This window comes from Camelina sativa, chromosome 15 (assembly GCF_000633955.1).
Source record: "Camelina sativa cultivar DH55 chromosome 15, Cs, whole genome shotgun sequence".
NCBI classification, from domain to species: domain Eukaryota; kingdom Viridiplantae; phylum Streptophyta; class Magnoliopsida; order Brassicales; family Brassicaceae; genus Camelina; species Camelina sativa.
In genome coordinates this window covers 10,665,192-10,692,069 of record NC_025699.1, presented here as the reverse complement: position 1 = coordinate 10,692,069, position 26,878 = coordinate 10,665,192, and the positions used below count along the sequence as shown (strand labels likewise).

The 26,878-nt window shown below is 34.5% G+C and overlaps 6 protein-coding genes across 8 annotated transcripts in view; 3 read left to right on the top strand and 3 right to left on the bottom strand.

The window, feature by feature from the left end:
• LOC104746363 (pre-mRNA-processing protein 40B-like) overlaps window positions 1-8,051 on the top strand; it is a 12,145-nt gene extending 4,094 nt beyond the window's left edge. The window contains exons 1-26 of one of the 3 annotated variants that reach the window (XM_010467821.2): window positions 7-150; window positions 232-372; window positions 458-534; window positions 1,381-1,450; window positions 2,064-2,116; window positions 2,218-2,275; window positions 2,370-2,695; window positions 2,800-2,869; window positions 2,955-3,074; window positions 3,151-3,219; window positions 3,297-3,374; window positions 3,554-3,640; window positions 3,752-3,786; window positions 3,899-4,004; window positions 4,376-4,456; window positions 4,539-4,631; window positions 4,702-4,755; window positions 4,842-4,958; window positions 5,044-5,142; window positions 5,451-5,498; window positions 5,567-5,659; window positions 5,869-5,976; window positions 6,075-6,139; window positions 6,729-6,822; window positions 7,094-7,375; window positions 7,743-8,051. In XM_010467821.2, coding sequence (XP_010466123.1) covers window positions 73-150; window positions 232-372; window positions 458-534; window positions 1,381-1,450; window positions 2,064-2,116; window positions 2,218-2,275; window positions 2,370-2,695; window positions 2,800-2,869; window positions 2,955-3,074; window positions 3,151-3,219; window positions 3,297-3,374; window positions 3,554-3,640; window positions 3,752-3,786; window positions 3,899-4,004; window positions 4,376-4,456; window positions 4,539-4,631; window positions 4,702-4,755; window positions 4,842-4,958; window positions 5,044-5,142; window positions 5,451-5,498; window positions 5,567-5,659; window positions 5,869-5,976; window positions 6,075-6,139; window positions 6,729-6,822; window positions 7,094-7,375; window positions 7,743-7,859 — 2,619 coding nt within the window. In that variant the 5' untranslated portion in view covers window positions 7-72 and the 3' untranslated portion in view covers window positions 7,860-8,051. Of the gene's footprint in view, window positions 1-6; window positions 151-231; window positions 373-457; window positions 535-1,380; window positions 1,451-2,063; window positions 2,117-2,217; window positions 2,276-2,369; window positions 2,696-2,799; window positions 2,870-2,954; window positions 3,075-3,150; window positions 3,220-3,296; window positions 3,375-3,553; window positions 3,641-3,751; window positions 3,787-3,898; window positions 4,005-4,375; window positions 4,457-4,538; window positions 4,632-4,701; window positions 4,756-4,841; window positions 4,959-5,043; window positions 5,143-5,450; window positions 5,499-5,566; window positions 5,660-5,868; window positions 5,977-6,074; window positions 6,140-6,728; window positions 6,823-7,093; window positions 7,376-7,742 lie in introns of those variants that run through there. The other 2 variants (XM_010467822.2, XM_019236865.1) reach the window with 2 other exon arrangements.
• LOC109129183 (otolin-1-like) lies at window positions 16,116-17,205 on the bottom strand. Its single transcript, XM_019236871.1, has one exon. The coding sequence runs from the start codon at window positions 16,803-16,805 to the stop codon at window positions 16,173-16,175; it is 633 nt and encodes a 210-aa protein (XP_019092416.1). The 5' UTR covers window positions 16,806-17,205; the 3' UTR covers window positions 16,116-16,172.
• LOC109129184 lies at window positions 18,752-19,347 on the top strand. The gene has a single exon (XM_019236873.1). It carries the CDS (start codon window positions 18,901-18,903, stop codon window positions 19,093-19,095), a length of 195 nt encoding a protein of 64 aa, XP_019092418.1. The 5' UTR covers window positions 18,752-18,900; the 3' UTR covers window positions 19,096-19,347.
• LOC104746361 lies at window positions 19,479-21,550 on the bottom strand. The gene is made up of 4 exons (XM_010467819.2): window positions 21,392-21,550; window positions 20,685-20,931; window positions 20,285-20,336; window positions 19,479-20,138 (listed from the first exon to the last, which is right to left on the bottom strand). Exons 1-4 carry the CDS (start codon window positions 21,457-21,459, stop codon window positions 19,594-19,596), a joined length of 912 nt encoding a protein of 303 aa, XP_010466121.1. The 5' UTR covers window positions 21,460-21,550; the 3' UTR covers window positions 19,479-19,593.
• On the bottom strand, window positions 21,803-24,222 carry LOC104746360 (magnesium transporter MRS2-3). Its single transcript, XM_010467818.2, has 6 exons — window positions 23,715-24,222; window positions 23,241-23,453; window positions 23,027-23,155; window positions 22,711-22,871; window positions 22,397-22,628; window positions 21,803-22,285 (listed from the first exon to the last, which is right to left on the bottom strand). The coding sequence occupies exons 1-6, from the start codon at window positions 24,141-24,143 to the stop codon at window positions 21,998-22,000; spliced, it is 1,452 nt and encodes a 483-aa protein (XP_010466120.1). The 5' UTR covers window positions 24,144-24,222; the 3' UTR covers window positions 21,803-21,997.
• On the top strand, window positions 24,448-26,833 carry LOC104746358 (dual-specificity RNA methyltransferase RlmN 1-like). Its single transcript, XM_010467814.2, has 7 exons — window positions 24,448-24,794; window positions 25,020-25,130; window positions 25,222-25,356; window positions 25,501-25,605; window positions 25,977-26,146; window positions 26,251-26,350; window positions 26,445-26,833. The coding sequence occupies exons 1-7, from the start codon at window positions 24,540-24,542 to the stop codon at window positions 26,685-26,687; spliced, it is 1,119 nt and encodes a 372-aa protein (XP_010466116.1). The 5' UTR covers window positions 24,448-24,539; the 3' UTR covers window positions 26,688-26,833.

Sequence of the window (26,878 nt, the reverse complement as noted above, 5' to 3'; positions counted from 1 at the left end):
GTGCAACCTGTGCCACTTGGACCCCCATCTCTAATTTCACAGCCAAATGTGTCAATTGCTTCTGGTGCCTCCATGCCCCCGCCTTATGTACAAACTCCAGATACTAGTATGCCTGGCTTTGGTGGGCCTAGGGCACTCTTTTCTTATCCGGTAAGGGAAGGAAGATATTTTTGTATTTATATTAACACAAACTAAATCTTGAGTTTCTAACTCTGTGAACCAACCAAACAGAGTGCAACATCTTACGAAGGTTCGAGGGCACCAACTCAAGTCACTGGACCAAGCAGTCATAGTCAGGCACAACAGAGAGCTTCTATCAGCCAGACAACTGCACAATCTTCTATCATGAATCCAACATTTGAACAACCAAAGGTTTATACCATGTCGCTTATTGCAACTACCTTCTGGACTGTTTGCGGTTGCAATACTAATCTATATATACTTTTGTGGCTTAAAGGCAGCTCTTTTTCAATCTATACCTTCTCAAGAGGCTCTAACAGATTGGGTTGAGCATATCTCTCCGGATGGAAGGAAGTAAGAATTATAAGTACTGTGACTTTTATTTATCCTGTTTCAATTGTTTTACTTGCGTTTCTCACATATGATGTTAAGCTAAATTGTAAAGAGATAAACTGCTCGGAATTTGGAAGCACCCAATTAGGTTGTACAAGACGAACTCTGGAATATTTTTGATAGTTTGTGTAGTAGTTTCTATATAAACCATTGTGTAGAATGAGGAGATCACATTATTGACTAATGCAAATGATAGTTTCTTTATTATTGGATTTATGGAATTGTTCTTGTTCTTTGAGGAGGTTTTTCACTGTTTTGTTAATGTATTTTTGATGCTTTGATTTCGGTAAAATCTTGTTTAATAAAATTGTCAGCCCTGTTAAATGTAATGTTGTGTGTTCTGTTCACTCAGTGAGCTTATCTCTTGCTTTCTTTTACATGAATTCTGTCAAATTTTGATAATAATTTGCTTAGTTGTTCTTCTGTCTGGACTTAGCATGAAAATATTGAACTGGTGGCTTATTGTCAAATATCAAGCTCAAGTTTTAGTTGACGCAACCATAATCATGGCATCTGTAATATTTATGACTTTGATGTGCTGAAATCACTTATCTTTTGTCTGGACATCCGGGTTTATTTCTATTTTTGCTGCAGCTAACGTGTTTGATGTTTGTAATTTTATGTTCTGTCTCTGTTTCCTGATGATTCATTGTCCTGCATCTTTTGCAACCATTGTGAATTTCCTAACCCCAACCATATTGCACTTTTTGTTCTCATCATTTAATTTGTAAAATGAATTTATAATAGCTCCATGTTTCCAGGTGTAAGAGTATATGGTTTATGACATTTTCTTTCTTCTTGTTGTAGATATTTTTTCAACAAGAGGACAAAGCGGTCCACTTGGGAGAAGCCTGTTGAGTTGATGACTCTTTTTGAGGTGAGTTATTTTGGATCTTATCTGTTTATGTATGTATTTGTGGCCTTTTAAATCTCCCGAAGTTCTGTTAGCTGGAGAAATGTAGTTTCAGAAAATGATCTCCTCATTCGGATTTTCAAAGCTGTCTTGTGCCATGTCATTCCATATATTACTTACTAGTGGCCATTGTACCTTGGTTTGAGGTGGACGTGTTGTTTTCTTTAATATGAACTTAAATATGAGCTTATATCTAGAATTTCCAATGGTGCAAGCTTGTGTGATATAGGTGCTATGTTACACAAAAGTGACAGCAATGAAATGCTGTGGATTTCTTACATTTGCTCATCTTCTGCTGAAATGGATTATGGATATAGTTCATGCCTGATCTAGATATTTTCTTACCCTAGATGAAATCATACAGAAGGATGTCTTTCAGTGTATGTTAATTTTGAAGTTCAGATATTTTCAGCAAGAACAACTGTTCTTTGTGGCTAATATTCAATTTTATGCTATGTGCTGGTGAACGGGACCATTATTCTTTCTTTCTTTGTAATTTTGTGATCTGAAGCAATGATAAACCAAAAACGTATGAGTGGTATAGTTAAATGTATAGAATGTGTATTCGCTGATACAGAGAGCAGATGCAAGAACGGACTGGAAAGAACATTCAAGTCCTGATGGAAGAAAGTGAGTGTGCAACTAAAGTTTTTTTAGATTAACATACAATTGATGAAAAATAAAAATCATTGTCTGTAGCTGCTGATGGTGTATCTTTCATATGATTGCAGGTATTATTACAATAAGATTACCAAGCAATCAACATGGACAATGCCTGAAGAGATGAAGGTTTCTCTTGAGACAAATTATTGTCTTCCCTTTTGTAATTCTGTGTTCTAATTTCTGCGTTTTCCATTGTGTAAATTTTAAATCTTCTTGCTAGATTGCGCGTGAACAAGCAGAAAAAGCATCTGTTCAAGGGCCTCATGCTGAAAGCAGTATTGATGCTTCTAAGGTGCTGTCTCGCTCTGATACTGCATCGACTGCAGCTCCTACTGGTATACCAAGCCAAACGTCAACCTCTGATGCCAGTGAGAACCTAGCTCTTTCTTCTGATTTGAAGCAGCCAGCTTCAGTTCCTGGAAGTTCTTCTCCAGTCGAATTTGTTGATGGAGTTCAGATGACTGCAGAGAAAACATCACTATTGTGTGATATTGTAGAAACTGATGGTCCTTCTGTCACTGTGACGAATACTTCTGCTGCTACATTGTACTGACAGTTGTACCATTTTTATCTCCCTTTTTCTTTGATGCTATTTAGTTTTAGTTGTGAGAATCTCGACCTAAATAAGGTTCCATTTACTATCTTTACAGGGTTAAGAAGGATGAAATTTCAGTCGGGATCAGTGGAGATTCAGATGACATGTCAGCCAAAAACACAAATGTATTTGAAGCTAAGCGGTGAACATCTTTTGTTAGCATGCATTTCTTTTGTATCGGCTTATCATAATTGTTCATCTGCTCTCTAGGAAGGTAGTGAGACTGCACCAGACGAAAGCCAAAAGCATATGGTGGAAAGTGAAAGAGTTGAGAGCCAACCGGAAGAAAAACAAATTCTTCAAGAGAATTTTTCTTGTGACAATAAATTGGTATGGTTGGTTTTATGTCACGAGCATAGTTTTGGTCTTATCTGTTTGCATAAATCTATTTTACTTTATTTTATAGGAACCTTGGGATGTATTCAAATCACTTTTGGAATCCGCCAATGTTGGATCTGACTGGACATGGGAGCAGGTGGTACAACTTTTGCTATTAGCTGTTCTTTGACTCTTTGAGCATGTGTCTAAAGTTTCAGATGGTTTCTATCGCAGGCCATGAGAGAAATTATTAATGACAGAAGATACGGTGTGCTAAGGACTCTTGGAGAGCGGAAACAAGCCTTCAATGAGGTTACCTCTTTCTATCGCATACCCTAAAACTAGCAAGATTTTAAGAAGAAAATTAAAGACTGTTTAGATGTTTAGATATAGTGGTCACATTCTTCTCCAGGTTTGAACAATGATGCTTAAGTGGTACATTTGGTCATAGATGTTAATTGTGTTTGTTGGACTGTTTTTTGCTGATTCAGTTCTTAGCACAAATGAAAAGATCAGCTGAAGAGGAAAGGCTAGCCAGACAGAGAAAACGGTATGATGAATTTAAAAGGATGTTAGAGGTAAGTTGCACGTCTGCTGTTGCATAATAATACATTTTAAAGATATTTTGGAGTACGGAAATTCACCTGCATGCCATTTACCGTTATTTGGGACATTGATGTTTTTACCAGGAATGTGTGGAGCTTTCCCCTTCTACTCGGTGGAGGTTTGTTCTCCAGAATAATTCTGATTACAATTCGTTTTTTTTTCTCCTCTATGAGAAATAGAATTCTTATAGTGCAATTTCTTTTGTGATATGATGTTCCTTTTTAATTCAGCAAGGCTGTGACAATGTTTGAAGACGATGAGCGTTTCAAAGCTCTTGAAAGAGAAAAAGACCGTCGTAATATTTTTGAAGATCATGTCAATGAGCTAAAGGAGAAGGTATTAAAGGGTGTATATATTAATGACTCTTGTGTTGTTTGAAAAGTGACCACATTATTGTTTCTCTCATCTCTTTTCTGTAAGTATGCATGTATTTTTGACATTAGTTTTCCACTGGAAATATTTTCTCGGAGTGGTCACTGGAGACATTTTCTTAATTCTTCTAATTTTATCATTCATTTGAATCTTCATATCCGTACATTTTTAATTATATACAAGTGTGTACCTTCTATAACTTGATATCATTTACTACATGTATTTTTACTCTTTAGACTTGCGAGGATGCATTACCAAATTGTTTTTGTTGAAAGTTTTGGCAGTTTTTTTTTTAAATTTGGGTTCTGTTGTTCTTAATGTGGTAATTTTATTAGGAGCGAGTGAAAGCTCTTGAGGATCGCAAGCGGAACATAATTGAATACAGAAGATTTTTGGAATCTTGCAATTTCATCAAGGTTATTGTCCCTCTTCTTTATTTTTTATTTTCCACGATATTTTGTGCTAAATTCATTCTGACTCAATATTTTCTGTCTTCAGCCTAATAGTCAATGGCGCAAAGTTCAGGACCGACTAGAAGTGGATGAAAGATGTTCACGCCTTGAGAAAATTGATCAACTGGAAATCTTTCAGGTTATTTCATCGATAAAGAACTACCTCCCAATTCCCATTCCACACTTGGCTAATTTTAATTGTTGTACAGGAGTATCTGCGTGATCTGGAGAGGGAAGAAGAGGAGAGACAGAAGATACAGAAGGTACTTCAGTATTAGGCCTTTAGTTGACATCTATTAGTTTGCTACATTGGACATTATGTCATTATATCTGTTATTCATGACAACAGGAGGAACTCAAAAAAGCAGAGCGAAAGCATCGTGATGAGTTCCGTGGGCTGATAGATGAACATATTGGAACAGGAGAGCTTACTGCCAAAACCAGTTGGCGTGATTATTTAGTGAAGGTAAAAAATTGTGTTACCTAGAATAATAATTCCATTTTAAGTATTGAACTAGTGGTTTTAATACAAAATGAATCCTACATCTCAGGTCAAAGATTTACCAGTATATTCAGCAATTACGTCGAATTCATCTGGAGCTACTCCAAAAGACTTATTTGAAGACGCTGTTGAGGATTTGAAAAGAAAGGTAGTAGACTCTTCTCAATAGTCTTGTTCATTTCCCAAAATATTATGAAAGTGACTGTTATCTGTTACATGATGAGCAAACTGCTATGCGGTCTCTAGAATTTTTCCTACTTAAAAGATAGTAATTTGTTTTATTAAGTAGCTCTGGTAGCTATGACAACAAAACGTAGTTCTGGTAGCATCTTTGCTAGGTTAATGAGTAGTGGGGTTTTCTGTTTCCATTTCCTGCTTATCTTGCTTGTTTATTTATTTTTCTGTCCCTTAGTTCCTGAATTAACCACTTGTTACATATTTTACGTGTCTTCACAGTACCACGATCTCAAGTCTCAGATAAAGGATGTATTGAAGTTGAGAAAGGTACTTGATTTATTTCTGCAAGCATTTATGGATGTTATTTGTGATTAATAGTCCCGATTTATTTCCAGGTAACATTATCCGGTGGATCAACATTTGATGAGTTTAAGGCCTCAATTTCCGAGGATATCAGTGTCCCGCCTATTTCGGACCTTAAACTAAAGGTCTGTAGATCCTTGCCTTGACTTTTAATTTTTCATTTCCAGATGTTGTGAAGTTACGCATTCTTCTTGCTTCTTAACACATAAACTAGTTTAAGCACAGTAAAGCTGAGCTCACTAGTCACTGTAGTGCTAGCATATTCTTTTATTGAAACTTTGAATGTCTCAATTGAATATAACTGCAAACTATTTGTTTTGGTGATGCTTCTCAGTTAGTTTTTGATGATTTGCTGGAAAGGGAAAAGGAGAAGGAAGAAAAAGAAGCCAGAAAACAGACACGGCAGACTGAAAAATTGGTGGATATGCTTCGTTCCTTCAAGGTGTTGAATTTATTTGGTTTGATCTTATATAATGTTATGTGATGGGTGAGCTTTTGGGTGGTGGTGTTGCTTCTCCCTGATTATTTGTTTTGGTGCAGGATATAACTGCCTCTTCATCCTGGGAGGAATCAAAGCATCTCGTTGAAGGTAGTGAAAGATGCCGGTACGTTTTTCATTTATTCTAACACTTCATGCTCAAGTTAAATGAGTCATGACTGGGTCCTCTTCGTCTGCTATATTTTTAAGTCTTCAAAGTTCTAACTTCCGTTCTCATATTCCTCTCTTAACTCTATCACCAAATTGTCTTGTTGTCCAAATAGAAAACCGATGCTTTCAAATATGGTTCTTATGTCGATGTTGCACCAACGACCAAACACGTTTTCTTTCCTTACGGGCCCTTTTATGATTCAGATGACTATTTTACTCTGCTTAGGGGTTTGTGCTTTTTGAAAGTAGATTTTGCCGAAATGACTGTAATGCAATTTTCACCTAATTTCGTAGTTCAGGCTGTTTTAGTGTTGCCAAATATTGGTCTTTTGCTTAATGTTAGGAATTGAATCCTCTGGGTTTATGCAATTTATGACCACTCTTCTTCCTCAGCCTATGCTTTTATTTTGTCTCAAGGCTTTTTACCAGAGAACTTAGCTGCTGGCTTACTTTATAGATTTCACATCCTTCTTCTTAATTCATGGGAAAATTGTGTCCTTTCTAGTATGGTTATTGTCTATTGTTTAATACTTCTGTATATGTAGTGCTATTGGCGATGAGAGCTTTCGGAAGCATACATTCGAAGATTATGTATCACACCTCAAAGAGAAATCAAAAAGGATCAAACAGAACAAGAAGGTATTGGTGGATTTATGTTTATGAAACAGTCTGCTCGAGTCTAGTATTTAAACTTTTTTCGGTGGAACTTTCATAATACTTCGTTTAGTGTGTCAAATTATTGGAGTCAATTGCAGACTGTGAGAGAAACTTTACGGTATTGAGTCTCTGCCTGTCGTAGCTGCTATCATTATTGCCTTCTAAAATACTTCAACTTTTGGCTATAAATGATTTAACTATTACATACTGATGGCATGTCCGCAAAAGCTCACAGGATGTTGTATTACTACAGATACCTGAGGATGTGAGAGAGGAACATGACAAGGGGAAAGATAAATACGGAAGAGAAAGGGACAGAGTCCGAGAAAGAGACAGTGAGGATCATCATAAGAAAGGTGCAGCTGATAATCACAACCATGATATGAATGAACCCCATGGAAGAGAACGTAGAAGATCAGGAAGAGATAGCCATAACAGACATCGAGAAAGACATACTAGTGTGAAGGAAAATGACACAGACCATCTCAAAGAATCCCATAAAGCTGGTGGTGGCCACAAGAAATCAAGACAACAGGTACATTAAATCACGTTAGTCTCCATATTTTGAAGGGAGTGATGCGTACAAATAGAAAATAACCGTAGTATAGATTAATATTTCTGTCCAGGTTTTAACAGACGAGAAACCTATAGAGTAGACTGTGGCATAGTATTATTTGATATCTCTCTCAGTGACAATCAGTTTAGTATTTTGTTTGGTTTCAGAAATGCTGTTTCTATTTGAAAATCTGTCTTGAATCGGGTCCAAAACCATTTGACGTAAACATGTCTTTTACTGTTAACACATTGTTGATCTCTTGAACGTAGTTATAAACACACAAATGATTTAGCTTCATATGGTTTGTGTCAAGCTTTTTAACCTCGGAGTTTTCTTGAAACTGCAGCGAGGTGTAGTCCCTGAAGCAGGGGATGACGGCAGGGAAAAGCGGCGTAGAAAAGAGGAAGAGAGTGAGAGAACAAAGGAAGAGGAGCTTGAAGATGGAGAATGTGGTAGGTATTGAGAATCTTTACACCTAGTTAATATCGCACTCCCATGTTTGGAGATGCTTAGGCTTCGAATTTTCTTGGATTTGAGGTTTTTGAAACCGTTCTCATCATAAACTTTTTTGTTACGACCATTATGATAAGCTCCAGCTTCAACGTAAATGACTAATGAGGAACGGGTAAGTAGGTGATTTCACTTATTTTTTTTATTCTTTTGTTACCATTTTTTGTTAAATTTATCATATTATGTGTTGAAAATTTGAAACTAAAATATATATATATATATAAAGTTAACTTTACTCACTTCTGGTGCTGCCACATCAGCAACTCCCTCAATTGAATAAGCCCATTTTTTTGATACAACCCACTAAGCAATTCATATTCATTTGTTTCATATTTCTTTAAAAGCCCAGTTTTATATATTTCTTTAAAAGTTCAATCCATTAGTAATATTTTATATGCTGTAGAAATAAAACTCTTCCCCAGGAATCTCCACTCCGTCGTCCGCCGGTGTGCGACCTGAAGCGTCTCTCCCCTTCTTAGTTCTTTCATCTCAGAACACCTAAAAGATATCTTTCAAATTAATCTTTTAGCTTAAGAAGAAACAGTAAGATTCACCAATGTTATCATCCTCTAAAAATTTTCAAAATTCAAAATAAAAGTATTTGTTTTCCTCATTCATAAACATTACCTACGCTTTCAAAAGAATTTAAACAAGAGAACGAGAGAACATAACTGAAAGTATAGCAAGAATACAAACGATGGGGAAAAAAAAAAGTCCACCACTTATCATGCATGACAACAAAAATAGAACATACAAGATCAACATATATTGAAGAAACTTCCCACAAACAATCTCAAAAATAGGTCTAACAGTATTACGACCACCAGGAGATAGACATATGCAAAGAGGTCTTTAGCTTCAGGCACACCTAGATCATAAAAATTGTCAGCTTTGAAAAACATGACTAATTAAAAATCAAAAGAAAAAACAACTCAAACGAAAAAATAAGATAAGCACTTACAGAGGATCAGGGAAACACAACTAAAATTCAATTAACATTAGTCGCCAGAAATTGACAAAACCATCACCAAACAGAAGAAAATGTAAGAGATACATACACCGTTAGTTGAGGGAAAAGATGTTGAAATTCGAGTTCCAGATTGTGTTCACATTAGACTTAAATTGAATGACTTACTAAACCGGCCACAAAAATATACACCCCAAAATGTTTTTCTAAAAAGCATCATAGAAGCAAAAATTAAATTTTACAACACACAATTCACATCCAATCGAAAACCACACTCTGGGGCCAACCGAAACAAAACGTAAAACTAAGATCTCAAAAACAATGGATAAATTATATATGAAATGAAAGGAAGAAAATAATTAAAAACAACAGATTTGCACACACCAATTAACACTTAACTGGAACAAAAACATTAGGGGAGAACCAATTACCCCCTACAGATGCGAAGCAAAGAGGAAAACACCCAAATACAACCCAAAAAAAAATGTGTGCATCGATGAAAGGGATGAATGAAGAAGGATAACAAGCATCAAATAAATAGTTTCAAAACTCTTATTGTCCTGTAGATCGCAAAAATGACTTCTCTACTATCCGTTCATGAGACATCACATTTTCTAAGGGAACAAAGCCATTCCAACCTCAATAACATACCACTAAAGACCCAATAGACCAACACAATTTTAAGGCTTACAGAAAATAAGGCCCAATGGCAGAAGCACAAAAAAAAATTAATAAAAACAATGAAAACAAAATTGTAAGTAACTGAGATTTTTAAACATTTTTAATCAAAAGCCACTAACTAATCACTACAAACACAAAAGTATTGACAAAAGAACTACTTGCACAGGTTACTAATTAAATAATAAAATAATTAAAAAATTACCTACAATTACATATAATAATACCAAATAACAATCCAACGACAAAATAACAATTTTTTAATTAAAGTAACGACTAAAGCGGGACAACAACTAATACTATACAAACTTAACTTCTAATTCTATATTTTTTTTAAACGAAAAAGAGATCATGATGATTTAAATTAATTAAAAATCAAAAAATTGACTACATTATACTAGCTGAAAAAACATACAGAAAAAAATAAATTAACAAAAGAGCAAAGGAAAATATACGGACAAACTAACCAGACGAAAAGAGGAAAAATACATACCAAAAAAACAAATTAACAAAATAACCAAAGTACACATTTATCTAACTTCCGCGCGTAGCGCGGATCAAATGCTAGTTACATATAAAGTAACCCCTTATATAACCCATTCATTTCATAAAGGTCTTCTATAATGATATGTGATTTTGGACATTTTATGTTTCGTTTTCCAAACTAATTGAAATTTCTACTAGTAGTCCAATTCCGAAGAACTTGTAGGATTAGGAATGATCTTTGTATTTTAAGGAATTCGAAATTTTTTGTTAATACTAAAGAGAATGAAATTTTGAGAGAAAAATGTAAAGTGGATGGTCTAATTGTTTTCTTTACTACTATAATTTAAAAATATATACCCTATAAAATATATATCTATATACTTATTTAAACCCTTTAAACAAATAACTCACTCTATGTAAAATATTACACAAAATGCCACTATATTTTAACACAAAATATAATAATAGAATCTTAATATTAATTTGTTGTAACCTGAAAATGATTATCCAAAAAAATAGTAATTATTAATTTATTAGATTACAATATATCATTAATAAAATAATTTCGAAATTATTTAATAAAATTATTTCAAAATTATGTAATAAAATAATTAAACAGATTCTATTTATTGTTTCAGAAATCTTAGAAAACAATAACAAACTATTTAGAAAATTATAAAACTTAAATTTATTTATAAAACTAAGATTAAATATTTACATATCTAAATCATTTAATAATAACAAATATATATTAAAATTAGGATACAACATTGTTTATATTTTTAAAATATATCTATATACTTATTTAAGCTATGTTGTTAAAAATTTAACCAGTTCTGATGTGACATATTACGAAAATGCTATTATATTTTAATTATTCTAATAACTAACAAAAGAAAAGTTTAGATTTGTTTACAAAATAATAAAACTCTATTTATTGTTTCATAAATCTTAGGAAATAATAACAAACTATTTAATTGGCTAAAACTTAATTGTTTATACACAATATTCACTATATAAACAATACTAAGTGTATAATATTGATAATATACATAACCTAATTGTAATTTTCACAGATAAAATCAATATACAACATGTTATACCAATAACTTCAATTTGTAAATTTTGTATATTAAGATCTCTAAACACGATCACATCAATTTGTAATACCAAATCACGGGTCAATACATGTTTTGTTGGATTTTTATTGGCTTTACCGAATGTATAATTAACGAATTTGATATTGCACCAAACCAAAATAGTAGTACCAACTACGGGTCGAAATCAGAGTATGACCTTAAGTAAATTAAATATATGATTTTATAAAATGTATAGAATTGATAAATTTTCTACTATTATTTTGTAACAATCAAATCCAAATTTACATAAATATTTCCTCACGCTGGTAATATTATTCTACAAAATATTAACGTGTATTTATGAGTCGGATAATAAAACGGATAATGAGACGGGTAACGAGACGCTCAAAAAATTAAATTAATATCTGATACTCGATCATTATTCATGGATAATATAATTATTATACCCTTCACTCGACCCTAAAGCTGCGGGTACCTTTTTTCAGGACGGATACAAACCAAAAAACGGGTCCAATACGGGTATCATTAGTAGTTTTCAAACCTACCTATTAGTAGTTTAGTATAAATCAAAATTCACCATATAGTACTATATTATATAACATGTAAATGAATGATACAACATAAACATAATATTAACAAATAACAAAATAAAAAAAATTTCCCGTGCTACCAGCGCGGGTTATTATCTAGTTCTCTATATATTAATAGAGAAGTACTCTTAAAAAAAAAACTGAGGTATCGTGCTAAAAGAGCTCTTGTATCTTTTTTTTTAATAAATGCCATTACTTCTCATTTTCTTTTCCACAAATTATACTTTCAATAAATTCAAAAAATCCTTATAAAGACATTGTACAGAATTACTGTAACACAATTATTACATACGCATATATATGTGCCATACACTAAGAAAAATACAGCAGAAGGGAGATTGACGATGCTTTCCGAAGAGTAGTCTTACTCGCTAACCGTTCACATGATCGGTTATTGTCCAACTTCATATTTGATTTTTCTTTGTTACGATTTGTATGCATCATCTTGTGGCTGAACTTTTTACTAAACCATAACTTTAAACCCGATGTGTCCAAACGTAGCTCTGAAATATAGACATAATGATACCAATGCTTCCGTACCAAAGTCTTTGTGACATATCTCGACTTTGTAAGATTCTTCGACATATTGACATATAGTATCTCCACCATAACAACCTTTGAGAAAATCTTCTAAATAAAATTCAACAAATCTCTAAAATTCACCGGGGAAGGCCCAATACTTTGTGTAGTCTCATACTTCGACCAGCAACAACCCTCAAAAAGTGATGGATTTGAATTAGTCGAGTCGGACATTTTTGACTCTGCAAATGTAAAACCCTTGCCGTGGGAATAAACACAATCGTCCCCATCTCTTGATCAAACTCATTCAACAATGTAACATGGGCATCATCAAATCCAACACTAATTTCTGGTAGCCCTATCATGACAATAAAGTTCCATCTAAGTTTTGTTAAAACATTCTTCAAACTCCATATCTGACCATTGCCAATGATATAATGTCGCCTATATGTGATCAAACCCTCATTCAATTTCAAGACGACAGCACAACAATAGTCTAAACGATGAAGTCCTAAACTCATCACCCAAACAATGGAATCACCAAAAGTCAATCCCGGATCCCAAATCTTAGTTTGATCTCTGTTCTTCATGTAGTGAATATACAAATTAGAGTGAACAGAGCAGGTATGAGAGATGAATCGAAAACCATCAATCAGAGATGGAAAGAGACTGACACAATTACTTTTGGGCTTAGATTTGAGTAAGGTCAGAAAAACACTCTTCCAGAAGAAGAGTATAAAAACGTGAATCTGGAAACAATTCCAACCGCGACAGAGACGACGAGACGACAAAATACTTTTACGCCTCAAATGAAAGACTCTCGGTGAATTTTGGGTGTGATGAAAGACCATACAAGTCGAGAATGGTACTAGTAAAGTTGATTGACTCAGATATGTCCACACCATCTTGTCAAAGGAGTAAAGGATGGGGAATTGGAGAAGTGGATTTGCCGAAACAATTATCTAAAAACTATACAGAATAAGAAATCAAAGGACTGGAAATAAAGAAAAAGGGGCCAACCGACGCCGGAGAAGCCAGCGCTGGCCGGAATCTATGGAGATCGAAAGCGGTTACTCTACCATCACTTTGGGAGAGAAAAGAGAGGTTCGTTGAGAGAAAAAAATCAACGCTTGTGAGAAAAATTTCATTACTTCTCATTGTTATTTACATAAATATGCCACTGAAATATTATGAGCCAATGTTTTTTTCTATTAGTTTTTAAAAATAAAAAATTTAATCAACTATTAAATCCGAAAATATATTTAATTATCATTTTCATAACCTATTTACTTATTAAAACTAAATTACATTTCAAAAACAGGAAAAAAATTATTCATTTATTTATCACTTTTATTAATTTTTTCATTGCATTTTTAAACTTAGGATTAGTTTAAATTAAATCAATTAGTTTAAAAATATTGCTTTATATATTTAATGGTATAGTGATATAAATAATAATGTGAAACATAAAATATATGAATTTGACTTTTAGAAACACAAAAAGACATAAAAACTGTCTACACCACCTTAAATTCTTTTCCAAGATCAAATATTTCACGGGTGAAACATATTTTACAAAAATAAACGCAAATTGAATAAACGAAAAAATTTTACTTACATATTTTTTTCTTATACAAATGAATCATAAATCTCAAAAAATAATTATACTCATAATATTTTATTTAAATCGATTGATCCCTCACATAGTACGGGTTGGTACCTAATTTTCATAGTAAGAAGGATTGAAAATGGTGAAGATTTATGGGAACCGATCAAACTAATTCGCTTTAACCTTACTAGATTTGAACTTCCACGTATGTGCAGTATTAATTCAAAACTGTGTCTCTATAGCCATGCCCCCCTAACGGATATAAATATTTTCTTTACCCATAAAAATCTATACCTCAAAATCCAAATAGAAAATAATTCCATTTGCTCAATAAATTTTTTCTCTAATTTATAAAATATATTTCAAGCTGAAATTAATTAATATTAATAATAAATAATTTTAAACATAAATACAAATATGGTTTCAGAACACTTAAATTTTGATAATTTTTTCATATCTATTACAAATTATTATAAGATTTTAATAATATATATTAGATAATATATATCTGAAAAATTAGATAACACCCCTAAGGTTTTAATTTATAAAGATTTTTCAAGAGTTCAACAAAATCATTAAAAGTTAATAAGTGAAAGATTGTTAAATATTGCTAGAGAGTTTTGTTGATTAGTTTTCTAAAATCTTGTAAAGTGCTCCAAATAATTTTTCTATATTTGAGATACTTTCTATGACTTTATTTTGTAAAGAAAGTGTCTAATATGACTATTTTGTAAAGAAAGTGTCTAAAATCATGAACCAATAACATTATAATTGAATTTATTAACAATCCTAGATTCTTTTGTTTTAATTGAATAATACAAATTTTTTTTTATGATTTTATAAAAGTCTGAATCCAATAACCCAAATTTGTTAAGTTTTTAAATGACTTTTAACAAATCACAAACTAATAACACTAAACTTTAACAGAGTTTAACAAAATTTTGATCTAATAACAACAAATTTTACATAACATTTAAAATCTTTAAAACTCTATTCAAATCTCAAACCAATAACCCCCACTAAATCTCTCAAAACAAAGTTGTTCATGCATGTATGATGTATCTAATAATTCAATTACAAAATGAGAAAACGTATGTGAAGTATTAAAACAATCAACGTTAAATTATATTTTTCAAAATTTCCACAATTAAAAAAAAAAGATAAACTCTACATAAAAAACAAATTAGTAACAAAATTGTTTTAAAAACCGTAAGCCATAAGTCCGCATATAGCACGGGTATTCATCTAGTTATTATGGAAACTACTACAAACGATTTCCTAAAACAATGGTAGTTATTATTATTTATTATTTTTTATTTTGTTTTTTTGTTTTAAATCAAAATCCAAATATCTTATCTAGGATCCAAATGGATATCATCTGGATCCAAGTAAAATCCATTTTGTTGTCTTTAAATATGTTTGGATACACCCTCTATAGTAGAGGCATTACATGAAATTCTGTTTTTTTTTTTTTTGTTCTAAGTGTGCCTACCAATAATTATTCTTTTTTTTTTTTTTTGACAACTGTGTGTACCAGTTAATAATATAGATTTATTAATATATATGTACATACAAAATTATATCCCAAAACATTAATTGTGGTCATTCGAATTCAAAGACTGTAATAGAATGATGAAACTAACATGAACTACTAAATTACATGCTCCAGTCAACTAACAGCATATACAATATGTATGTTTTTATATTATTTATAATTTGATTAATTGATTTAATATCTTAACTAGGTTGAATAGTATTTTTCTCATATGACATTTGTTTGCAAGAATCGGTTCCTAAATCTTTATCCACATTTTTTTATTCTTTTACAGATTTGGGTTCAACTTGAAGTTTTTTTTTTTTTTCAACAAATTTCAATACATTAAATAATGAGTCTGACTTTAAATGGTCATATATATTATGTACCATAAAAGCCAAGATTTCAATAATTATATTTGAGAGATCTTACTTTTTTTTTTTTTTTTTGACCTCGAGAGATCTTACTTTAAATGGTCATATTATGTACCATAAATACGCACTAATTACGTAGATTGATTTGGAAAAAAAAATTATTATATAAACTAGCTATAAAGCAGCTGAATCAATTCATTAAAAAATACATCACATTTTCACCCTTAAAACATTACAAAACAAAGAGAAAGCTTTAACAAAAGATGAAAGGGGTTTTCGGAGTTGTTGTGCTTCAATTCTTTTTCTTTACATTTTCTTTAGCCACTCGTGAAATAACTTCATTTGCTTCTGATTTCGATGTGGCTAAAAAAGTTTCTAGCAATATGAACGACATGAAATCTCAAGAATTTTATGTACCAAATGCTAGAGCAAGGAGAGTCGGTCCTAGTGGTTCAAACAATGAAAAATCTTTACAGTCTGTGTCATTTTCTGAAGCAGATATTGGAAATAAGAGATTGGTTCCAAGTGGTCCGAACAATGAGACATCTCCACCTTCTCCATCATTTTCTAGAGCAGATGTTGGAACGAAGAGATTGGTTCCAAGCGGTCCGAACAATGAGACATCTCCACCTTCTCCATCATTTTCTAGAGCAGATGTTGGAACGAAGAGATTGGTTCCAAGCGGTCCGAACAATGAGACATCTCCACCTTCTCCATCATTTTCCAGAGTAGATATTGGAGCGAAGAGACTCGTTCCGAGTGGTCCAAACAATGAAACATCTCCACCATCTCCTTCACCCTTTTCTAGAGCAGATATTGGAGTGAAGAGACTGGTTCCAAGCGGTCGGAACAATGAAACATCTCCACCATCTCCTTCATCATTTTTTGGAGCGAAGAGACTGGTTCCAAGCGGTCCGAACAATGAAACATCTCCACCTTCTCCATCATTTTCTATAGCAGACATTGTAACAAAGAGATTGGTTCCAAGCGGTCCGAACAATGAAACATCTCCACCTTCTCCATCATTTTCTATAGCAGACATTGTAACAAAGAGATTGGTTCCAAGCGGTCCGAACAATGAAACATCTCCACCATCCCCTTCATCATTTTTTGGAGCGAAGAGACTGGTTCCAAGCGGTCCGAACAATGAAACATCTCCACCTTCTCCATCATTTTCTAGAGCAGATATTGTAACAAAGAGACTGGTTCCAAGCGGTCCAAACGATGAAACATCTCCACCTTCTCCATCATTTTCTTGAGATTGGTTTCAAGTGATCCGAACAATGCAATATCCTCATCTTTTCCATCATTTCTATAATGACTTTTAGGATTTAAATAAATTTATTTCCCTTTATTTTAATTAAAGAGAAGAGTGTTCGTAACTCCTTCAAAATTACTCATTGGGCCTCGAGTTTTGCCACAGTGAGATTTCTTTGGCTCATTTTTCACTAGTTTTTCATATTTATTGTTTAAAATAATTTATAATATATTCTTAAATACATCTCATTTGTGTGGTTATTAAGAAATTTTATTAAGAAAAAAATCTCAAAATTATATACATCTCTTTGACCTATTTGAGTGGTTGCATTAAATTATTATCATCTAAACTTTCCCCTTTAATAAAGTTACATAAGTCATTTCATTTCCAATTTCTAAGCAATATTGTTCAAATTAGTAGTGACTTTATACAATAGAAAAGGAAGAAACTAATTTATTTTTCTATGGGAGTGAATTTTTTATTTAAACATAAAAACGAAACATATATATATATTACTTATAATTAATTATGAAATTTCATAGTTTGTATAAATTATTCTACATAGACCAGGACGATATTAAACTTTTCTTCAGTTCTTCTTTGTGAATGCTGATACCAGTTAATGTGGAAATACAGTTGATAATAGTCATAGATGGTTAATGGATAAGTGTATATGTACACTTCTTAATTTGTTGATTTATCACAAATTGTGATCTATATCCGCAATTAAAAAAAAATGGCCCATAATTTGCTTACCGACGAGAACAACTAAATAACTAATCATGTTTGGCATTACTGATCATATTCTCTAGATGAAACGCATGCATAGGTTAATTAATACACTTCTTCGTTGATTTATCACAACTAATCATATTTGGCAATACTATGTGCATAGGCCGATGGTCCGAATCCACTCTACGTTGGTGTGGGAATAAAAGATTTAAACAAGTCATCATTGAACCTTATCCATGCGTCTATATATTATCATAAACTCCAAGATATTTCTTCCTTATTTCTCTTGATTTCCAAATATTTCGTTGAAATCAACTGTCATAAATGATAATTAACATGTTATACGTTTAAAAAGAGATAAAAACTTAATAGTCACAACTACGACTATGGGGGTGTTATTGGAGAGGTAATTTATAAATCCATATGGAATTGTAAATTCTAGAAATCAAAATACATGGATTTTGAAATAACATGTTTTATCCTTGGATTTGAATCCTTCTATTTTACACTTTCAAATCCATTCAAATCCATTTAAAACATAATGTGGATTTTGAAATCCAAAAACAAATCATTGAATGAATAACATAGGATTTTAACAAGTATTTGTAAATCATGGAACCAATAACCCATCATTTTGATAAGTATTTTAAAATCAATGATTGAATAACACATGATTTTTGTCTGGATTTCCAAATCCATTAAAATCATAGAACCAATAACCCCCTCTACGTTACGATGGATTAACATCATGGTACTATTTTCATGTGAATGCAACGGAGAGAAAAATATACTCTTTCTTCTTTGTGTGTGTGTTAAATGTTCAATGTGATATTGTTGACAAAAGCAAATGTGATTACTGATGACATCTACAGTAGTTGACTAAAATTAAATATTTTAAAAGTCAAAGAAGGACAACTAGTGGCAATATCGAAAATATCTCAAACTCAAAGCCTTGTTTCCCACGATCTATTCCATAAAAACCAAAGAAGGTGTGTGCGTGTAGAACTCAAAACCATAACGCTTTCAAGTAGAAATATATAAAACATAACGCACCAATATGCCTGAGGAGCTGAAACTACAAAAAGGATCTCCAAGCGAAGCTTCTCTCTTTAGTTGATTAGGGTTCTATAGTTAAGATAAGGAGAAGATGGGACTACAGTTGGAGAGTTTGATGGAGACGATAAAGTCAAAGGTGGGTTTGCTGAGGAAGAAGAAGAAACCTTACATCAAAATGGATAAAAGCTCTAGCGTCAGAGTTGCCATCCGTCGTAAGAAGACCAGAGATCTCATTGATAAGACCTTAAAGGTCGCTGATCGTCCTGGCAAACGAACTCTTTTCTGAAAATGTTCATTTCCTCTGAATTTGCTATAGTTTCTGTGAATTTTTTGTTGTTGTTGTTTTGTAATTGGGTGTTTTTGATTCAAGAGATCAAGTTTGTGATAATATGCATATATAGTTCTTGAAATAAATAAAAGCAAGAAATATATAAGAATCATCAAACATATATATGATGATTTTTATGCATGATTGATCGATGAAACATAAAAAGCTATATTAAAATCTTGTATGGTTGACTTTTACTGATACGATCTTTGAGTCAGTCTTACATTTATTTCTCTGTCGGCAGGTCAGTCTTATTTTAGTGGAGTTTAGTTGAAATCTTTATAAAACTAAAAGCTCTGTAGTTTTAGATTAAACCGGTGAGGTTTTGTTAGAAAAAGAAAAAAACAAAGAAGAGTTTCATTATATAAACTCAGAGATATCATCTTCTACACTTGCAAACTGAGACATTAAAGCAAAATCCAGAGTAAGAAGGAGAGATATGGACTCACATAGGCTTTAAGAAGCCAACAAAGATTCAACTTTTGCAATCTGTTCTTCCTCTGTGGCTCTAGTCGGACTCTTGTTTGCCTCCTCGAACAAATCATGGTCCCATTTCTTCTCATTCTTTGTCCAGCTTCCGTTAAACCCACTTCGCTCATTGCTGCGGAATCTGTTGTCTCTATCAGCTCGATAACTCTGTCTGCTTCCCGCACCTCTCACATCAGCTCGGTTCCACACTCTGTCTCTTCCCATTGCTGGTCTCTCATGTCTTTCTGAATGCATATTGCTCCTCCAGTTTCTCTCGTTCTGTCGGCGATGGTTTAGATTTGTGTCTCTTGCCTCAGTTCTTGTTCTGTCTGTGTTGTTCCCAGATTCCGCTGGAAGCTTCTTCTCCATGAAGGCCGGTCGTTTCCTAGAGAGTGTTCCTTGGGTGTCGTCAACCTCATAGAACCTATCATGTCGCCACGAGCTTTTGTCTCCGTCTTTGCGATGCTGCGACTTCTCATCATCTCCAGCTCTTCGGTTACTCTGATCTCTTGAACTTCTCCACGATCCTCTCTCTTCAAAATTTACAGGCAAGTAACATAGTCATTAGACTAGCAAGTTTTTTAAAAGCAATAGAAAGCTAAAGAAATGCAAATACATATGTCTTTATGAGTTTATGTAAATGAAGAACAGGAAGAAGAATAAATTTGGGGAGAATTACCAGTAGTTGCTCTTCGGTCATCTTTTCTGTCACTACGAAGATCATCATCATGCTGTTATAAGACACACGCACAGGCAAGCCAAAGATTACATATATCTTAGCATTGGAAGGCATTCAACTGTAGGCAGTAATCCCGTCAAATCAGCACAAGATAAAAGTGTCAATATGCAGTAGATTGCAACCCAGCAATTGATTAGTATAACTGAGCTAGTACAAGATAAAAGATTAAATCTTCTACTTTTTCATGGGCAATGAAGCTTCGAAGAAAAAAAAAACATTCTGTAAACTCCTAAAACCTCACAAGGGCAAAAACATCTACACACACACATAACAAGCAAATACCAGGACCAGTAACAAAAAGAACGTTATCAAATGGAAAACAATCAAAAGCTTTAGGAACCTGATGATATGATCTAGGACGAGATACTTGTGACAGATGGGAAGTTTGCTTGGTGGTCTCATGATGTACGGAAAGCTTCTTTTCACTGTCTTTTCTCAAACCAAGAGCATCAGGTTCCAATGGCGCAGCATCTCTCAAGGACTGACGTGGTTTTTGCTCAGAGTCAGTACCATCTCTGAGATCCAAATCTTTCTTACTCAAAACTCGTTCAGCTTCAGGTTTGCCATCTCTTCTTGATCTCTTGGGGCTAAAGACAAAAAACATACATGATTAGTAGCGGACCTCTGTGATAAGAGCTCTATAGTAAAAGTGATTTGTGAAAAGCTGGCTAGAGAACCACTTCAAATACTTGTACTAAAATTAACTATTTTTGTGCATTTCATCACTCATGTCTAAGCTCTAAACAACTATTGACAATCTTCTTCTGCAAAAAGAAATCTCCACTTTACGAGAACGAATTGTAGCCAAATTAAGCAGATTAGATCATTCATAGGAAGATACAAAACAAAATCACTCCAAGGATAAAACTACAACAGTGACAAAGCATAAATCTCACAATAATCAGCTTGCATTCCGATTTCTATACAAAAAAAAAAATAAATAAATACACGAGCTTCCTCTTTGTTCGAGGGAGATGAATATAAAAGAGTAGGAATCCCCAGAAGAATTTGAGTGTAAAGACGAAAGAGTAAGGGAAGCAAGCAGACCTGGGTTCGCGATCCATTCTAGAACGCTGTCGTTTAGGGTCTGAATCTTTGCTCTCTCGCCTCGACATGTTTCCTCTTCTCTTCTCCCTCGAAAGATTTTTAGGGCTTTTACTATAAAACTCTTCTCCCCTTCCCACTCCTCTCCCCTGCAACTCTCTTTTTTATCTAATTCCTCCGTCGGAAAGTTGTCAATTTCCTCAAAAATTATAGTTTCCACCTCTTATTTCTTAATGTATCAGAAAAAACCCCATATGTTTAGAATTGTGTTCAAAGAGCAACCTAAAATTAACCTATAATTCTTGTGACAGTTGAACGTATTGATATATTGATTTGGTTTGTTTGTGTCTGACTGTGTGTATACATATATATACACACACAAATTGTAAAACGCGGTATCTTCAAAATAGGAAAGAAGAAAACAATGCAACTTTGTAGATGGCAATATGCTCATTTATTAGGATATTGAAAGTATGCAACTAGCGAAGGAGAGACCGGATAAAAAAAGGTTTGAGAGGACAGATGGGATATACATAAGTCTCGTTCGTTTAAATAGACTTTGTGCCAAGAGACATCATCACCATTCTCCCAATACCCTTGGTTCCAACTTCATTCAAGAAGGCGCTTGTATTTACACCACCCGATGGCACCAACATAGAGGAATATACTTCCCACAGAACCTCCAATCACTGTCCATAGGAATCTTGATGGACCAGCTTTCTCATCCTTGAACAACTCTATGGTAATATTCATTCCGAATACACCAGCCACTGCAATGAAGGCGCTCATCACCAAGGTAGCTGTCGTTAGCATCACACCCATCTGCAGAAGATGATTCTGCTTGTCATCTAGCATTATGTTGATGTAGTCCTCCGTGTCATCCACATACTCCCTTAGCTTTTTCAACACAACCACAATGGATTTGATTAGAAAATTATCTCATCACCGGAAAGTGTGCTATCTCGTCTGATAAAATACCAAAAAAAAGCATATGGTCGATTTACTTACTGTTGATAGCTTGTTCAGTGTTCCATCGATCTGCACAAAATATGCTTCCAAAAGCATTTCAAGCTCTTCAACATCTAATTTGTTGGTCATGGCACTTCGGGTTGAGCTTGTATGAGTCCCACGGCTATTTCTGCTAAGTGCACTGTGAGCACTCATAAGCAGATCATGAGCGTCATTTGCTCGAAGATAGCCTTCATCTCTGTTAGCCTCTGATGCAAATTCGGGAGGCAGCCTGGCAGGTTTTAGTAAAATAGCAGATGTTAGAATTACATCAAAACAGTCCAAATTAGTATGTTCAGAAAGCAGGTACATGCCTGTCATCCTCGTCTCCTTGAGGAATATCAACCTCAAAGGTATCACTTTCATTCATAGAGGAATTTGACGAATCCTCAAGTTTCTGAGCTAACTTCTCTGTAAGATACATCTCAGCCATATCCTCATCATCGTCTAGCAGATGTTCTAGCTCGTCCCTAACCTAGAACATGATACAAGTGAAGAGAAATAAGGTTTTTTAAGTTATGCAAACGTGGTTAAAATAAGGTGGTCTCTTATGTTCACAACAAAGAGGAAACACGACAAATCGTTATCATGAGATGAAAAGGAGCAATGGAATGTCTGAATCATAAGCACCTTCTGAACACGTCCAGTAATTGCAACCAGCCTACTTTTAATCTGTCGAACCCGCTCCAAATTAAGGGTACTGATCTTGGAAGTAAGTTTGTCTAACGCTGGATGAGCCTCTAACTCCAATCTTGTGGCCTACATTGACGGAAAAAATGACTGAAAAACTCATACAAGAGAAGCAAAATACTCTGTGTAGTAGAGTCCTTAAGGAAGTACATACCTCATGTTCCAAACTGCTTGATGCAGCTTCAAGACAGGCTTCCAGAGCAACAAACTCAAACGGAAGAACCTTTGATCCATCTTGATTCTCAAGACTTTGCTTCGCATCCTTCTTGGCTTCACTCCCTTGATCCCCAGATGATTGTACCGTTCCAGTTTCTCCTTGGGAAGGATCCATCCCCGTCTGAGGCTCTCCCTCAGAGTTATGTTCCTCCTTTACTCGACACACACAAAGAGAGCAGAGAGCGATTAGTAAGCTAAACTTGAAAATCATAATCTTCACACAACATCACCATTCCACAAATCACAGAGTCAGCCATTTCTCAACACGAGATTAGCTATCATATACAGATTCCATTGCCAAATCATATACAGATGTAACTACCAACCTCAATTTCAATTTCACAAACAATGCAACCAAATCAGCGAATAAAAAAGAACAGTGAACTAAAAAAACCCTAATTTATCGAATTACCTGAGGTTTAGTGGCGTGATGGTGACACAGAATCCGCCGCCGCAACTCTTCAATAAAAGGCGAAACCGAAGGATCCTTGGAATTAAGCAACAAAACTTCTTGAGCGGTGATGATCGCCTTGATATGCTCCAGATTGATAACAATCGCTCTCTCTCGACCCAGAACAGTCGACGGATACGACAACAGTGGATCGAGAATCCTAAGATCTCTCGCCGGCAATCCCGTTCGCCGCATGATGGCGTGTTTCCCTTCTTCCTTGGGCTGCGGCTTCCCTGACGAGTCAAGCACCAACCACGACCTCACCCCAACGCCTTTCTTCCGTCCACCGCCACCTACACCGGCGGGGTACGGCGGTGTAGGCTGCCCACCAATGTTTGGGGTTGATGGATTCGTATTGAAATTGAATTCATCAGGTCTCGCTCCTCTCATCGCGTACGACTGCTGTGATCAGCGCGATCGAGCAGCTTAAGTTAAAGTCTCAAATTGCATTCTCAATTTATAAATTATAATCCGGCTCATCCGCAACAATAGGATTTAAACGGTTAAGATACACCGGTTTTAGATTCCCCCCTCTCCTACAAAATTAAATCGGGTTTAGATTAACCGGTTTTAGATGCCCCCCTCTCCTACAAAATTAAATCGGGTTTAGATTAACCGGTTTTAGATGCCCCCCTCTCCTACAAAATTAAATCGGGTTTAGATTAACCGGTTTTAGCTTCTTCTTTGATTTTGTTTTTGCAACGACGGAGGCTGACGAGAGTTTTGCTTTTTTAAAGTGTTTAGGGCTTTAGTAATCGGCGACGGCGAGTTCTGAGAATTGAAACGATGAAGTTGAAATCGGTGTTCGACGCTTCGGAAATCAGATCGGAATTTGAATCGGCGGGGATAAATCCCAATTTCGCGATTCAAATCTGGAAGTATGTAATTCAGAATCCTGATTGCGTTTGGGACGAGATCCCTTCATTGCCCTCAGCTGCTTACTCTCTGCTCCATTCCAAATTCAAGACTCTTACTTCCTCTCTTCACTCTCTGTTTCATTCCTCCGATGGTACCACCTCAAAACTCCTTATCAAGCTCCAGGTACTCTTCTACTCTCTCTCTCTGTTTCTTCGTTTTTTTTTTCTTGTAAATGTATTGGGCATGATACGATTTTACGAATAAATATGAGACTAGTCTTTGTAGATTAAGGGAAGTGTTCAAGAAGAGGTTTAGTTGCTGAGAGGTTTACTTTGTGATTACAACACATCGTCTCTGTTATCTGATTAACTCATATTCGATTCTTGCTTCTTGTTTTTGGAATTCAAGAATGGAGCTTTAGTGGAAGCTGTGGTAATGAGATACGATACTCGGTTGGGTATGTGTGGAGGGAAACCACGTCCTGGAGGTATAAGAACTACATTATGCATTTCTTCTCAGGTATTGATTACTGTCATGTTACGGTCATCTTGGTTCATTGAATCACTGTGGAAGTGATAAGGACATCTTATATGAAGTAATTTATCAATAGGTTGGTTGCAAGATGGGTTGCACCTTCTGTGCTACTGGTACCATGGGATTTAAAAGCAATTTAACATCTGGAGAAATTGTGGAGCAGCTTGTTCACGCCTCCCGAATAGCTGATATACGCAACATTGTTTTCATGGTATTTTGATTCTTTTATTGCATTTTATATACACGATGTGTACCTTCTTGCCCTATGGTTATTTGTTGAGGTTGTCTTTTTATAGCTTCTCAATTGATGAAGTTTATTCACCAGTTGTTGCCTTGGTTTGATGATTATGATCAGGGAATGGGAGAGCCATTAAATAACTACAATGCTGTTGTTGAAGCTGTCCGCGTCATGTTAAAACAGCCATTTCAGCTGTCACCAAAACGAATTACCATATCAACTGTAAGTATTAAGAAAGCTGCCTCGAGACATTCGTAAAGCGCAGAAATTTAACTGAATTTGGTAGAATTCATTCAGATTATGAAATTTGGTGAGGTTGTTAAATTATAAACTTTGATCCATTAAATCTTTGCAGTTTTCGGTTTCCGAGACAACTTTTGGCTTTTGTGGTTAAGTTGCTTACTTGTAGTTGTAGATGTTGGTTTTCAGGGGATAAATAGAAAGTTCTTTCTGATTTAATTTTTCTCCCTGCTCTAACTGTATAGTCTAGACTTCTAGTCTACAAATCTAAATCATGAAATGCTGCGTAGGTTGACACTTTTTTTAAGTAGTAAGCTAATAAATTTTCCTACATCCGAATGTCATCTGCATAGGTCGGAATTGTTCACGCAATTAGCAAGCTACACAATGATCTACCAGGCGTAAGTTTAGCAGTCTCTCTTCATGCACCAGTTCAAGAAATCCGCTGCCAGATCATGCCAGCAGCTAGAGCCTTTCCTCTACAAAAGCTTATGGATGCACTTCAAACTTTCCAAAAGAACAGGTACTCTTAACTGGTTCGTTTGCTACTAAATGTTAGAACCACAATCCCTGTTGTTAAATTAAAGATGATAACATAGTGTGCGACATTTTCCTTGGATATAACAGTCAACAAAAGATCTTCATTGAGTACATAATGCTTGATGGAGTAAATGATCAAGAGCAGCACGCTCATCTACTTGGTGAATTGCTAAAGACATTTCAAGTGGTAAAATCTTTGATTTCTTAGTAACTCTTTAAAGGCTTCTGCAATTATATGATGATCCTTATGATGGAAACTCTGTGCTCTTTTTCTTGAACAGGTTATAAATTTGATACCATTTAACCCAATTGGGTCCACAAGCCAATTCGAAACAAGCAGTGTACAAGGCGTATCAACTTTCCAGAAAATCCTGAGGGAAACGTACAAGATCCGAACCACAATTCGCAAAGAAATGGGTCAGGATATTAGTGGTGCTTGCGGTCAGCTAGTCGTGAACCAACCAGACAACAAAAGGACTCCCAGAATTGTGGAACTTCCAGACATTGAAGATCTACATCTCTAACTTTAGGACCAGAGACATGAAACAGACATTTGGAATGGTTTGTAGTATCTTCAAAGCCACTCTTTAAAACCCTTTTCTTAAACTTCACATTTTCTCCTCAATCGCTTTGTGGAAAACACTTGGCTCACTCTTATATGCAAGTAAGATGATATGTCTATATTTTGTCTCTCCTTAGCCTATTTTTATCATGC

What these genes read in the sequence shown, in the direction of transcription:
- LOC104746360 (XM_010467818.2), bottom strand. Translation starts at nt 24,143, where the DNA reads ATGAGAGGAGCGAGACCTGATGAATTCAATTTCAATACGAATCCATCA. An exon ending in ATCACGCCACTAAACCTCAG is followed by an intron (nt 23,454 to 23,714) that starts GTAATTCGATAA and finishes TGTCGAGTAAAG; the next exon opens with GAGGAACATAACTCTGAGGG. An exon ending in CAAGCAGTTTGGAACATGAG is followed by an intron (nt 23,156 to 23,240) that starts GTATGTACTTCC and finishes CCGTCAATGTAG; the next exon opens with GCCACAAGATTGGAGTTAGA.
- LOC104746361 (XM_010467819.2), bottom strand. Translation starts at nt 21,459, where the DNA reads ATGTCGAGGCGAGAGAGCAAAGATTCAGACCCTAAACGACAGCGTTCT. An exon ending in AGAATGGATCGCGAACCCAG is followed by an intron (nt 20,932 to 21,391) that starts GTCTGCTTGCTT and finishes TTTTGTCTTTAG; the next exon opens with CCCCAAGAGATCAAGAAGAG. An exon ending in GTCCTAGATCATATCATCAG is followed by an intron (nt 20,337 to 20,684) that starts GTTCCTAAAGCT and finishes GTCTTATAACAG; the next exon opens with CATGATGATGATCTTCGTAG.
- LOC109129183 (XM_019236871.1), bottom strand. Translation starts at nt 16,805, where the DNA reads ATGTCTGCTATAGAAAATGATGGAGAAGGTGGAGATGTTTCATTGTTC.
- LOC109129184 (XM_019236873.1), top strand. Translation starts at nt 18,901, where the DNA reads ATGGGACTACAGTTGGAGAGTTTGATGGAGACGATAAAGTCAAAGGTG.
- LOC104746358 (XM_010467814.2), top strand. Translation starts at nt 24,540, where the DNA reads ATGAAGTTGAAATCGGTGTTCGACGCTTCGGAAATCAGATCGGAATTT. An exon ending in AACTCCTTATCAAGCTCCAG is followed by an intron (nt 24,795 to 25,019) that starts GTACTCTTCTAC and finishes TTGGAATTCAAG; the next exon opens with AATGGAGCTTTAGTGGAAGC. An exon ending in TGCTAAAGACATTTCAAGTG is followed by an intron (nt 26,351 to 26,444) that starts GTAAAATCTTTG and finishes TTTCTTGAACAG; the next exon opens with GTTATAAATTTGATACCATT.